Source organism: Adelges cooleyi, unplaced genomic scaffold, assembly GCF_023614345.1.
Source record: "Adelges cooleyi isolate 19-005CV unplaced genomic scaffold, UGA_ACOO_1.1 ACOO_flye_CR_arks_rails_tigmint_CR_PRNA_21, whole genome shotgun sequence".
In the NCBI taxonomy this organism is placed as follows: Eukaryota; Metazoa; Arthropoda; class Insecta; order Hemiptera; family Adelgidae; genus Adelges; species Adelges cooleyi.
In genome coordinates this window covers 3,753,900-3,768,657 of record NW_026095871.1, presented here as the reverse complement: position 1 = coordinate 3,768,657, position 14,758 = coordinate 3,753,900, and the positions used below count along the sequence as shown (strand labels likewise).

Below are 14,758 nucleotides of genomic sequence, written 5' to 3'. Positions count from 1 at the left end.
AACTTTGGATAATATCCAACTAGACGAGCTAGCAAAAATTGAAGCTCAGCTTCAGCGAAAAAGTCTAAAAAAATGTTATTTTCAAAACTATATGCTTTTTAGCCAAAAAGCCACTACTATTTGTTTAGCTAACCATTAAAGATGCAGTAATATTACGAAACATATAGACTTTTGAGGTGTTTAACTTTTCATTACATTACTATTGCATACTAATTGCACAAATTTAGGAGGACTTTGATGTTATACTTGTAAATACTTATTTAAATTATATTCTAAATTTTGAAAAATATGTTACCAAACCTAGACCGTGGTCGTAACTCACAACAGCTGATTAATGATCATAACAATATCGATTTTTGATTATTATCAAATTATGAAAACACAAAATTTTATCAGTTTTATTTTTCCATTCTTGACAGAGATAACTCGTGATATTCGCTAGTACGTCCTACGTTCATTTTACTTAAGTTTAGTTTTTCTCGTTAAATAATTATTTTCATGTATTAGTCGTAGCCGATTAAGGTTTTTTAAAACAAATATATATACAAATATGTGTAGACATGTTATTTATACTTAAAACGTCGAGTCGTGTATTTATGTTTTTACACCTATAATAGGGTTTGGCGTTATGAATATTTTACGAAAATATTATTAGTATTCTTTGAACTAACATACTTACAGCAATGGCAAAATTAGTTACCGACCCTTGTGGCATATTTTGTATAATATTCACATACTCGTCCATAGTTTATGCTGACTATGTAGTTATCAAATGGGTTGTTCTGCACACTATGCAAGAAAGGTACATTTCATGTTGTTTGTTGTGTTTTGTTATCTAAAGACTTAATAATATTAGATTTTATGCTTTTATTTTAATCGCCTATGAACAAAAATATGTATTTAAGACAAAAAAACAAAATATTATTGCTAAAATACTAGTTATACGTTTTTTTAGAATAAAAATGTGTATACATTTAATTTTTAAATAGAATATTTTACTCCACTATTTTTTGTTAGTAATTGATAGCACCTTAGGTTAACTAAGTATAGAAATAAAAAAATATTTATATAATCTATTTAAATATTTATATCTTTGTATTTTGATTTATAGATTATTATTTACAGTGGCCAAGTGTCAAGAAACAATAAGACAATGTCTACCCACTTTTATAAAATTTAAATAACAAATAAGTTTATACAAATTTAAAGTACAATGTTTTTTTAATTGTCTTTACGACTTTAAGACTCGCGTCTCGCTAATATTAATTTGTATAAATTATCACTACTGGTTTTTGTTATTGGTTGCAATTTACATGACATATTTTTTATTTGTTTTTTTAGTTTATGGGCGCCATTCCATATAGTGCTCTTTAACACGTTTTTGTTGTTGCTGATGGTTTCTCATTTAAGAGCGATGTGTTCCGATCCTGGAGTTGTACCATTACCGCCCACTAAAGTTTCGTTGCCCGAATTACGCCAAGGTATAGAATTTATTTGATATCAACTTAAATAATATATGATAACAATACTTATGCCATGAGCATCGTTAAGTTATATTAAACACATTCTTAACTAAAAATTGTAGTGAAAAAAGAAGATTGGACAATTTGCACGAGGTGTGAAACATATCGACCTCCGCGTGCCCACCACTGTCGAATTTGCAAACGGTGTATTAGGCGAATGGACCACCATTGTCCATGGTAATTTTTTTTTCTTCGAATATTCCCCACTAATCAATTTTTTTATGTTTAAATTTTGTTATTTTCTGTTTACGTTTAAAGGATCAACAACTGCGTCGGGGAAAACAATCAGAAATATTTTGTACAATTTTTATTCTTTGTGTGTGTCCTCTCGGTATATACAATAATGCTGGTCATAATGTCTTGGGTTCGCGAGTGCCGAGAATGCAAAACTTACGATATAGACACAAGACAAACACAAGTGTGAGTACTTAATGTCATGTACAAAATGCTGTTTCGTTTTCATTTAAATATTTTTTTTTTTTAGCTTACATTCAGTTCTTTTAATCATGGAAAGTACTTTGTTCGGCATGTTTGTCATAGCAATTTTATATGATCAAATGGACGCTATTTACAACGATCAGACCATTCTGGAACAAACTGTGTACAAACGACAAAATCCATTCTATAGATATATGTTTTCTTATATGTGTAGGTGGCCAAAATTGTCGAGAAGTACATCCAAGTCTAATATCCGTTCCGTGTAATTTTATTAGAGTTCGACATTTAAATAATACAATGCAAAATAAGGAATGTTGTATAAACAGAATTTTTTAAATTGTTTACTATTAGTTATTATTTACTTTAACTTAATGAGATATGCCAGTACATTTGTTATGTTTTTGTATGTTTAATTAAATAATTAATTATGTAAAGCTCTTGCATTATTTTTAGTAAGAACTAATAAAGTATAAAATCTTTTATATTAAAAGTAGTATGCTTTCTATTATTTTTTTAATCCATGTCTAATGTATAATTTTTAATTTTTAAGTAAACCTCATTATAAATTATCTAAACGTAAATGAAAAAAGGTCTTATTATAAAAATACTATACTTAAGTGCAATAATTTTTTTAAGCATAAATTAAAATGTCTAACATTCGTACTTTAGTTTTTAAAATTTTCAACCTTATAAATTTTGCTATGCTAAATTTGTATGTAAATGTATTGCAATTTGTCTAGTATAAGCTTTATCAAACTGTAATATGATATATAAATTATAGGCTACTAGTATTTTTTATAACAATTTAAAACAAATTATTTAATTTGTTTTTATTTAGATAACTTTTTAAAACTTATTTAGAACAAATTTAAATATTAAAATGAATGTTAAGTCTGTAATTTTTATAAAGCTATATGTTATACTTAATGTATTTTATATGTTATATTTATTCACATAAATAATACACTCTCTAACTTATTCTACACAAAAAAGCAAATCTATAATACAATGTTTGTATCACTGAGAACTACTATAGTATTGAAGATCTTTATGTGACCGCCGTTACCAATGTAAACAAATTTATTTTTATTAGTGATTATAAATATACAAAATATAACTTTCCTGAAAGTATTTCAAATTTTGTGTTTATTTTCCTATGTTCCTAGTCTGGTAATAACTATTTTTGTGTTGAAATTAAATTAAAAATTTTTTTTTTTTTATACTCCATAAAATGGGGTGACTTACATCAAGGCCTAAGTATATATTTGAAATAATAATACTACGATTAAGTACAATAATTATGAATGCAACAATTATTAGGTATCGTCTGTTGTGCGTTGTCATGGAGGATTCCGTTTGTTTATTGATTAAACGAAATTGATATCTCGAGCTTTTTTTCCTGCACAGTAGGGTGTACGCAACTTATGTAATTGTCAGAAAATCAAATTAGAAAAAAATTTATATATTATTATTAGTATTGCTTGTTTTTACATGGATTCGACGAAATTATCTTATAATGAGGAGTTTGAAGAAGACATTTATGAATTTGAAGCACTCGATGATGCTTACGACGATTCGGAGATCAAAAAAGAAGTTTATAATAGCGAAGATTTAATATCGAAGCCGATAAAAAGTGAACAATGCACGCTCGACGAAAACATTGTACTATTCCAGTATCCTTTTGAAATCAAGACACTATTTTATAATGAAGTTAGTAATCATGGTGTCGTAACAATTACTGTTCTTGAATAGTTATTATTTGAATCAGGAGGATTAACCGCACAGACTTTAAATTATCCATATTATCCTATAGCCAAACAGTATAAACTATAAATATTCCTTAAGCAATTTTATAGTCATTCGTTTGGTTATGACTGTTGTTCGAGATTCTTCAATATTTGTGCGGCAGACGACCATACAGTGGTGTATGCATCAGGAAGTTTTATTCATATGTTGGACGTTGACACTGGCAATTTGAGTTTTAGGAAATGCGCTGGCGACGGAGGAATAGGCCATATCACTGTGAGTTAACTTTTTAACAGAGTTAGGCATATGATAGGTACTTTATTTTTTATACAGGTGGAAAATACTTGATAGATAACTACATGTATAAATATTAACATTTGTTCATACACTGAGCCAGGATTTTATTTGCGAGAGGGCTAACCTTTATTTACCGAAATTTGTTCCATTATCAAAGGTTTATACAAATTTTAATTGTAGTTTATTAACGAAATTTATTGTTCTATCTTGTAATATTATGTAATAATGGATAATATATTGTAGTATCTTATATCATGACATCTGTAATATAGGTAATATTGGTAAATATAACTTACGTCATTTAAAAGGTAACTAAATCCATTTTTATAATGTATCAACTTTTATGTTTTACATGATACTTGATACAGGTATGTGTTTATTGTTAAGAATGATATTAAGTCATATTTGATACATTTTTTTTGTATCAGAGTACTGGAATTGTTAGTATGCTCACCTCAGCTTTAAGAGTTATTTGTATAATCTACCATGAGAAACCTAGACTATTTTTAATTATTTGACGTTGACTAAAATAGAAAAATCCGGCTTATAGTCACATAGCGGTCGGAGAAAATTGCTCGAACCCTTCCATCATCGTTTACGAGTGGCCTACTTTTAATGTTATTAGTGTACTCAAGGAAGGCACGAAAAAACGATACAATTGGTTAACGTACAGGTAATGGTTAAATTATTGAGTACGACGACAACTGATTTATGTTTTTGCGATTGTTTCAGCAAAAATGGAAATTATTTATGTTCGCAAGGCGGGGAACCGGATAATACTATAACAATTTGGGATTGGGATAAATCTAGAATAATATTGAGGACGAAATCGCATAGTCAAGATGTGTACGTGTGTCGGTTTTCAAATTTTATACCAGATCACTTGACCACCGCGGGTTCGGGGCATATCAAATTTTGGAAAATGGCAAAAACTTTTACCGGGTTGAAGCTTCAAGGTCGTCTCGGTCGCTTTGGAAAAACTGAAATATCGAATGTAATTGGAACGTTTTCCATGCCAGACGAAAAAGTAATATATTATTTTATTTTATACAATAACAATAACGGCTGGGTAGTTGTAATGTAGTTATAAATTATAATAGAGGGAAAAAGTGGGGTCGTAATTAGTGGTCTGCCCAAAGCGGGTAACAGGGGAATTTTCATGGAAGTTTGTAGATCAACGAGGGCTATAAAACGGGGCATAGGACAGAATAGAGTGAGACGGTAATTTTTAAGTTTATAAGGGACAAGTGAGTATAGGAGAATCAATTTGATCGGAAAGTATGTTTGTCAAGAAGGAAAGATTAGGTAATCAGCTGTCTACGGTCTGCTAGGTTTAACAGACCCAGGGTGAGTGGGACAGGCGAGTAATCATGGGGAGGACTGGAAGTATTGAGTCTTAAAGGAATTAACTGATAAATCTCCTCTGAGCTTTCTCGACCATAGAGCTGGCACATGTGGATGCAGGGTCTCGAAGAATACTGTCGTACACGAGTATAGGACACGCCAATATACAAAGTAAAGGATTTTGAGAGACAGGACAAGATGGTAAGGATTTTCGAAGGGCGAGGTAGAATAGTTATTGAAAGATAGTCACTAATACTAAGTCTGGGAGTTATGAAACCTAGTTTGAGGACAGAAGTGAAAATACAAGAGTATCCGGAGGGATATTACCAGCATATATTCAAGTATTTATGTTAAACATTTTTCAATAAAGTCATATTTACCCTCGAAATAAGGTGATATCCGGTTGCGAATGGGGAAACATATTGGTTTGGGATGAAGAGCTGATCAAAATTCAGGTGATGAGGAAAGGCAGGAAACCTTGCCATCTGGCCCCAATCATCATGTTCTTGTACAGTGAACAGAATATGGAGTTGACCAGCGTGAGCATGGACGGTACGATCAAATCGTGGTACTATTACACAGTTGATATGGCTGATCCGCCTGAAAACGACAGAGTACTAGAAATTGAACCATCGTTTACAATTACCGTACAAGACGCCATCGGGACCGCTAAAATAATGGGAATGTGCAGGATTAATGACGACGTTAACTCGTACGATTACTTCATTCAAGTAATACCAACATTTTTTTAAAAATTCATCTGAAAAATATAACTTAGCAATTACTTATTTAGGATGGTAACGGAGGAATATGGTTTGCGGATATCGAGATATCGGCTAATGCAAAACCTTTGAAACGATTAGCCAAATTTCACGGTGACACAATAACCTCTTTGCAACCTTCGCCCGTTGGTTACTATATTGCTACATCTTCACTAGACGGATGGTTTCATCTTTATGACATTGTAAACAGGAAATTAGTGTTTACTCACGACTTCAAGAAGCCAATCACGTCACTTATTTGGTTACCACTAAAAGTATACTAACGCCCATTTGATTTTTTAAAATTAATTTCTAAAATATTTATGTGAGCAGATGGCGAAATCTGGAAGCATCTTTGTCGCGGGATTTAAGACTGGGCTTTTAAAAATGTTCTTAGTGCCTCTCGAGGAAGTAGTAAATGGAGAATCTGTTGACATCACACAATTACAGGTGATTTATAAAATAAAAAAACAAAAGGCTTAATTCATAAAATTGTACAGTATTACAGATCGATACTAATAAGTTAAATATTATTATTATAATAATTTATAACTATTACTGATTTCTGGTTGGGAATAATTAATAAAAAAAAATAGCGATTCAATGCCAAATTCTATTAGTACAAGTATAAAGTACAAACTTCTTTCGTGAGGTATAATTAGCATCTTGATGGAGTCTCATGAATGACTCAGGCAGGTTTAGGCCTCCTAGCTCTCGCCTCTCTCCCCATTTGCACTTAACTGTATGCAATAATAATTAATATGTTATACCTGCTGTTTCATAAATTGTTTATTTAAGGCGACAAAACCTCATAAAAGCACCGTAAGCCATTTAACGGTAAATAATAATTTCAAAATAGTCGTGAGTGGGAGCGAAGATTGTTCAGTATTCGTTTATAAACTACTAACGAATCCGTTAAAGTTGGAACCCGTTGGTATGTATCCTCTTCCCGGAGCAGTCACTTTTATCTATTGGAAACCTTCGAAAGTAAATTAGTACGCAATCATTAAAATCAATCGTCAAAACAATAGCTGTTGTTGCTTTCAGAAACGTACTGCCTTGGTGAGTTGCGCTAGTGGACACATCTTAGAATTAACGTTTCCCACAAGTCGTCCGTTGTACACTAAACAAACGTTTACTCTGAATCTCGAACCCCGCGTGATTGAAACGAAGAGCATCAAGTCGGAAATAATTCGAAACGAATTCATAAAGAAAATGAATGAAAAAAAAGAGGAGAAAAAAATGCGAAAGCGAGAAAAATTAAAAATATTGAAGGAAAACAATCCGGGAGTAGAAATCGACGAAGAACTGTATTATATAGACTCTGAGGAGGACGAGGAGCCACCAAAAATCTACATACCGCCTGAACCAAATCAGGTGTTGTTTGCTATTTACACACCTAATGAAAAAACTGTATGGGTGTCAATCGATGGTTATGATGCGGGCTATCTATACGAATACGACTTGGACACTTCGAAACCAGTAAATTTCATTTTTATTCCTGACAAAATCGACCTGCCACTTTCATCCGTTTCAATGTTGTGAGTGTATACATAGGTTTAATCGAATAGTTAACCATTCGCTTACAAACGAATAATTGCGTTTTTTTTTTTGTTGTTTAGTCAATCCGATTTGCTGATGGTAATTCTAATGGGCTTTGCCGACGGCAGAATGCGAGTGACGAATCTCAGCTTGGAAGACCCTTCAAACTTCAACGACTTTGTAGAGTACTCAATGCATGATAACATAACGGGCATAATTAAGTGCATATGCTTCAGTCACGATTGCCGGATGCTGTACACATTAGGCGAAGACGGTAACGTTTTCAGCTTCAATTTTCAGTGTGATTACAACGCCGAGGAAAAATGCGCGTTGCCAGTTACTGAATTGCCTCCGACGCCCATACTAACGGTACCCTGCTTGAGTTGTATGGGCTTAAACGACAACTAACGCTCTATTAAATCGGTTTCAGGACGAAGACTTCGTGAAGACTAAAGAAGATCTAATACTCAGCTTAGAAGAGAGAAAAATCAATAAAGAAAAATGGAAAGCAATGAACTTGGCGAATAAAGAAAAGAACAAAATTAGAGACACGTTGAACTTGCTTAAAACGAGATTTAAAAATGTACTCACCAATAACAAATCCTTACCCGAACCTCTGCAGTTACCGCGAACGTATTTTGAACTCGACGAACGGATAACTAGCTCTCTCATTGCCGAAGCTGAGGTCGAAATGAACGTACTACGTTCAAAATTGGCTTATGACCACGAAAAAAGCGAATTGGCTTTGAGAAAAGTAAAAAATTACTTCGTCGCTGATGTGGTGACGTCGTCATTTTCCGTACATGGAATATCGTACGTGTGATGTAGTTTTAACGGTTTATTTTTCGTTAATTCCACCTAATAATATATCGATTTGTTTACCGATTATTTCGTAGAAAAGATATAACAGTCGAATCGATAGATCACAAAGAACACAGGGAAGTTTTCGGGAACTTGGTCAGTGAATTATTAAATAAAAAACACCCTAAACGAAAGTAAGTTGAAAAAATAGTTTTTCATACAATACTTAATAGCTAATCGTGTAACTTGTTATTACTTGTTTATAATAATTTATAATTTAATTTGATTTAATTTTCACGCTGCTTATATTAGTTTTGACAAATTTAGAGATATAAACAGTGTAAGGTCTGTAACTACTTTATCATATATATATTATTTAATTATTGTCTTCTTTTGTGATCATCTAAACATATTATGCTATCGCTTATTATTTTTATTTTAACAGGCGTCGTAAGTCTACCATACTAGACAAACCTGCTGACGATACTATTCATAAATTAGCAGAATGGGAGGTATTTCTCCGAAACGTGCGTGAGCTCTATGATTCTTTACCAAAAAATGTCCAGACTGCTATTGATAAATTTACCGAAAGGAAACATTTTGAAGAAAACAAAAAGCTCGAATTGAAAAACATGGTATTGAATAAACCCGACGGCGACAAATTCAATACAGAAGAAGAAACCGCAATAGATGTGGCCACTAATATGATTGGAGATATAAATTTAAAGTCATCGCCAAACTATAAAGTTCCACCTGATGACACGGTACTCATGGAAGACAAATATGAAGAATACATGGACATCCATAAAGAGGTCTATATTTTTAGTATTTTAACTGCTTGAGTCTCCAATTTGTTTTGAAATTTTGCCTATGGGACATTATTAATGTCGCACGTTTTCTGTTTACAGATTTCTAAAATTAAATCTAAGTTTAATGGCAAATTACTCGACTTGAAACAACAGAAAATCAGTCTCATACAAGACTACAAACAATTTCTGTGCGACGTTCGAATGATAGAAAATGAATTAAATGATTCAACAATTTCAACACCTGATGATTTTCCTACGATACCCGTTGACAAATTTATTGATGTGAGTAGCGTTTCCAAAAATTATTGAAATTTGTTATTTATTTAACATTTATTTGTAGCCAAAGTCCGGCGTTTCATTCACGACCGCCCACAGTATGAGCTCTGAGTACTTGTTATTATATCCGGAATACTGTTCCTTATATTCGGAACCAACCAGTAGCTCGGATATGCAAGAATACAATCCCAAACCTTCAATTCTAGAAAATTTGATGAAAGATATGAGGAGAGAGAAACTAAAATATAAACACCGATGTTTGCACGAATCGATATTGGCGAAGATTGATATGTTTGACAACAGACTGATAAAACTGGGCGGACAAAAAAATGACTTATTGTTGCGTATAACATTTTTAGAGTTATTTACCGTGACTCTGGAAGAAGAAATGTTAATATTAAATGATTTTGACTTGCTCGAAGACCAGTATTCTTACGATCTACATGTCATCACCGGAAAACAGAATGCAAAAGCTGAGCATGTAATTTTTTTTAATCTAAATTCTAAACATTCATATCTTATAAATTTAAATGTGATGTATAAGTTGCAATTATCAGCAAATTACCATTCTTATCATACCTCTTCGCTTTTATTTTTAGATTCCAATACTATCCTATGCCTTCATATGTCCCTAGTAAACTTTTTTTTACCCAAAATCAGACTCCATTTCTTTTAAAAATTCTACTCCCTTAGCCCCGCAAAAGACTTTCTCGTTTGTTAAGTTTTCTGTCCAGCTCAATATGAGCGTTCTAATTTTCACTGTAGACTGTAGTCTAAGTCCTACCACACTTCAAAAAAGAGTTTTCAGTAGATTTTTCCTCACTTTTAAATTTTCTTATTTTGTTATGGCCTAAAACTTGTTTAAAACGGTTGGCAGATAATGTATATTGAAGACAATGTTCGGCGAAACTATAAAATTATTGAAAACAAAACCAAAGAAGCTATTGACATTCAAAATTTGTTTGAAATAGAAATTCGAAATAATAGTTTTGCCAAACATTTGAGGAAAATCTTCAAAAAAAAATACAAACCCATTCGAGCAAAATTAGACGACGAAGGTGGAGGATTTTTATATCAATTTCAAATTTAAATATTTAATGTATTTCTATCGAAACTAACGCTTGTTTTATGAACAGATTCACTCTCATCATCGTCGTCGGACGATGATGACGATTCCGACTCCGACACTAACGACGATGTTAGTATAGATTCAAATACCTTGTTTGGACAATTATTATTCGACGAAACTGTGTTACCTGAAGGATGCGATCCAAAACTATTTGCTTTGACCTTTGAGCTGCGTTCGAACCGTTATGAAATCGAACAATTTATAGAGAGTACCTATAGGGAAGTGGAGGTATTGAAGAAAACTTTATCCGTCGAGTTAGCCGAACTAAATGTTATCGATAACAATGTATTGATAAAAACCAATCAACTGGACGCTTATCGAGTAAGATGATATTTTGTTGTATATTATTATGCATTAATGTGTAATTGTGTAAATGTGGAAAAAGTCAAGTAATTAAATATGTACTCGCATTTAAAAAAATTATAGGTAGAAAAAAAGTTGAAATTAAACGACATTGAAACTACGGTGTTGTTAACTGAATTGCAAATGACTAAAGCTAAATTACTATCTAACTCCATTTTAGTCATGGCAAATGTCATGCAAAACATGAAATCTAGAAGGCTGGCGTTGGAAAGAGAAAAAAAAGAGATAAAAGAAAAAATGAAAGAATTAATGCTACATTCGAGGAGGTTGAATATCGACATCGAGTACTTGCGAGAAATTTACAAAAATTGTCACATCGACATTAAGGACGAGATGATCACGAAATTCAGAATGATTATTAGTCTTGACGATATGGAGATGACAATTATCAAGTACATGATTACTCAAGCCAAATCTAACGCAGATGAGTTAAAATCACAATTCAACAAACAAATAGATACGTTAAAAGTACATAATTCATCAATACATATTATACACACAGTTTCACCAAGTGTTTGAATTAATCGGTTCAATCCGTAGCAACGCTTGGAGGAATTGGGCAGTAACCGCGTACACCTATCATATAATCTATCATACATTTAATATATATTTGTAAATTATGTTTTAGAAAGAATTCAGGAAGCTACAAGAGTTTTTAATGAATTTACTAAAAATTAATACAAGCAAAACAATTACATTGGCTGCTCTAAAGGAAAGCATCCAACAACTCGGACAAGCTATTGCTGTTCAACAAAAAAAAAGTGTAATTTTAAAATAATTTTATTCAGTTTATTTTTCGTACAATTTTTAATTTTTTTGTTTTAATGTGATTTCATTTTTTTTTCATAGAAAGCTATTCATGATATATCTTCCAATGCCAGTATCTATGAAGCCGATATAGCTACACTGCAAGACGTACTAGATGCGTTATTGGCTCAAAAACAAGAACTCAATGGCGAAATAAATGCAATAAAATACAAAGGTAAAATGTTTCCGCCAATCGTCAAACCCTCTGTCGATAAGGTGAAACCAGAGAGTCCAGTAGATGTCGATATTCAATCAGCCACCCTGACTTCACAAGAGGCCGAAAGCAGAGACTCGTGGTCGGAGGGCGAAGAGGATGCTTACAACATGGAGTTCAATATGGAATTGAAGAAGACGTCTTCGATAAAACAACAGTCCCAAATCCGAAGTCAACAGTCGTTCAAATTGACGAAACAAGCATCGCGTTACAGTTATGAAAGCGACGAAGAAACGTACGACGACGAAGAATGGAGAAATTATAAATATCTGTACAGCAATGAGTTGCCGGACGATGTAAGTTTTTCGAAAGCTACGTTCGAAGACTTACAACAAATTGAACAAGACATTTTGAGCGACGAAGATCAGACGGAACAAAAATCCTACGACGAAGAGATAAACCAAACGGACCAGAAATCGTTGCCCAGAGCTGAGGAATATCAAACGGAAGGTAAACAATCGAACAGCGACGAACAAGGAAATCAATTAGAAGACGAACTATTGAGCGACGAGGGAGCAGATTTATTTTATACAGAGTCAGTTTTAGGGCCTTGACATAAGTCCATTTTTATTTTATTTGAAAACACGTATCTAAGTAGGTACTGTATAAATGGTCTCATTGTGTTCTACTTGTTAATTTCAATGTATAAATTATAATATTTCTTTTATGAATTAATGTACTTTACACCCTTAACTTGGCAACCATCAACTTTTAAGTAATAGTACTTTTTATGTTGGTGATGGAAAGTTACGTGTGGAAGTTATGTATCTTCGGAGCTGTGGTGTCAAGTGGGTTGACTTATTTGTGTTGAATTTAGCAACTTAAATAGGTAGGTACATGTGTCAAATTTCAATAAATCATACTTATTGTGTACCCTTTTTTTAAAATTTTTTTATAGTTTATACAATAGTTTACGGTATTTCTCGTTATTCTTTAAGAAACTAAGTTAAAAGTTCACATTTAATGTGGATAAGCCATATTTTGTCATAACCAGCCATAGATAATAATCATTAATCTATATAATAGGTAATATGTAACCACCAAAATTACTGGTACTAAGTAATCCGTTAGTATCCTTTAGTACTTGTCAGTTGTCAGTAATAACACAGGTCACAGCTATATGAACAGTGAACACGGTCTATTTTCATATACCTAGTCTGTGGTAATAATTATATCAGAAAGTGTTCTTATCTATTGTACACAATATTCACTGATAGCAGTGTTTATGGATAATGTTATTATACGTAGGTATTAGGTCTCTGATCGGTCTGATATTTTATTTAATAGGTACATAAATAAGCTTTTACGGTGGCTAGCCATTAGTTTAACGGAGTACGACTAACGTTAACGTATAATAATATTCCAATATACTTGAAATATTTTTGTATACAAAACGCGCATCTTACGTGATATCATCAAAAATGCAACGAGAAGACAAACAATTGGAATTGGTACTTGAAAATTTCCACACTAAACTAAACGAATTCAAAGCTCAGATTTATGCACTCATTTTCAAATTGGAACATGAACGAGATAACATTTGTTGGACCAACGTACTCGATACGTTTGCTGTATTTTCTACTCAGTATACAGCCATCATGAAGTATCTGTCTTTTGAGAAAATACCACAACTACGTAACTATACCATTCTGCCTCTGTTATTAAATCCCGACCGCGATGAAGATTTGGCACGTAGCACTGAAAATCGTGTCCAAGCTTTGTCTCATGACGTCGTGCCAGATTTCCTTCGTACCAAAACAGAACCCGAAGTGGAACATAAACTTATGCAGGTAAGAAATTGTGTTTATTATAGTTACAACAATGCCATATTATAATAGCAATATTATATTTTGCTATTTGTAAATTAGGTAGAGCATAAAGCTGGCGGCTTACAGAACGAGACCGCGTTAAAGCAGCTCACCGCTTTTAATAAAGTGGTGAACCACGTTCTGGATCTAGTGTCCAAGGCTAGAGAAGAGTGGGAAGTAGAAACCGGTGCACGAGTTGGAATTGGTCAGACGTCGTCAGTGCCTGATTTGCATACGCTCGTGGCTGCTGTCAGCATGGGCAAGAATCTAAAACCAATGGTACCACAAGTTTCTCCTGGCGGTATGATGGTGCCACCTTCTGGAAGACCGGTGACTCCCGGTATGGGCCCAAATACTCCACCAATGGGTATGATGCCAAAACCTCCTCCGAACATGAAGACTAATGTAAAGGCTGCTGGAGCTCCACATCAGTATCGATAGATTAGTAATTCAATAGTTTTTAATGTTTGTATTGTAAAGTGTAACAAAATTCACGCTGTGTGCATTTCTTGATTATTTTACGAATTTGAATTAAGTGTTAAATTAAACAAAATCATTTTTAACGTCTTTCAGAATACTATTTTCTCAGGTGAAAATTAAAATTATTAATTAAGTAATGCCAATTAAAACTGAATTACCGTACTTTGGGCTTAACAGCCATTGTGGAGTAAGTTAAATTGATTTAAACCACTTATGTAAACATAGTATATGGCATGGTTGAAGTATACAGGTTGTTGCACGTCTCAAATTGTTATCTTCAGAAATAAAATGGCAGCATAGCAGGATATCAATTTTACTATTACTATAAATTTACCGTGTGCTTGTATACTTGATTTTTATTGGCTACCCGTTACACTGACATTTGTTTTTATCATCGAATATTTGATGAAAAATATAAGT

The 14,758-nt window shown here is 32.8% G+C and overlaps 3 protein-coding genes across 3 annotated transcripts; all 3 read left to right on the top strand.

The window, feature by feature from the left end:
* Positions 1-427: 427 nt before the first annotated feature.
* LOC126834540 (palmitoyltransferase ZDHHC3-A) lies at positions 428-2,560 on the top strand. The gene is made up of 5 exons (XM_050566546.1): positions 428-802; positions 1,342-1,481; positions 1,586-1,700; positions 1,782-1,943; positions 2,008-2,560. Exons 1-5 carry the CDS (start codon positions 684-686, stop codon positions 2,225-2,227), a joined length of 756 nt encoding a protein of 251 aa, XP_050422503.1. The 5' UTR covers positions 428-683; the 3' UTR covers positions 2,228-2,560.
* An 892-nt stretch (positions 2,561-3,452) lies between these two features.
* LOC126834888 (cilia- and flagella-associated protein 44) lies at positions 3,453-12,923 on the top strand. The gene is made up of 21 exons (XM_050567098.1): positions 3,453-3,634; positions 3,818-3,983; positions 4,538-4,677; positions 4,737-5,031; positions 5,741-6,079; positions 6,142-6,384; positions 6,443-6,559; positions 6,908-7,096; positions 7,157-7,650; positions 7,732-8,020; positions 8,082-8,464; positions 8,548-8,646; positions 8,765-8,797; positions 8,898-9,264; positions 9,361-9,552; positions 9,650-10,018; positions 10,415-10,595; positions 10,674-10,987; positions 11,093-11,497; positions 11,658-11,792; positions 11,879-12,923. Exons 1-21 carry the CDS (start codon positions 3,453-3,455, stop codon positions 12,602-12,604), a joined length of 5,658 nt encoding a protein of 1,885 aa, XP_050423055.1. The 3' UTR covers positions 12,605-12,923.
* A 337-nt stretch (positions 12,924-13,260) lies between these two features.
* LOC126834541 (mediator of RNA polymerase II transcription subunit 8-like) lies at positions 13,261-14,425 on the top strand. The gene is made up of 2 exons (XM_050566547.1): positions 13,261-13,840; positions 13,919-14,425. The coding sequence occupies exons 1-2, from the start codon at positions 13,472-13,474 to the stop codon at positions 14,297-14,299; spliced, it is 750 nt and encodes a 249-aa protein (XP_050422504.1). The 5' UTR covers positions 13,261-13,471; the 3' UTR covers positions 14,300-14,425.
* Positions 14,426-14,758: the final 333 nt, after the last annotated feature.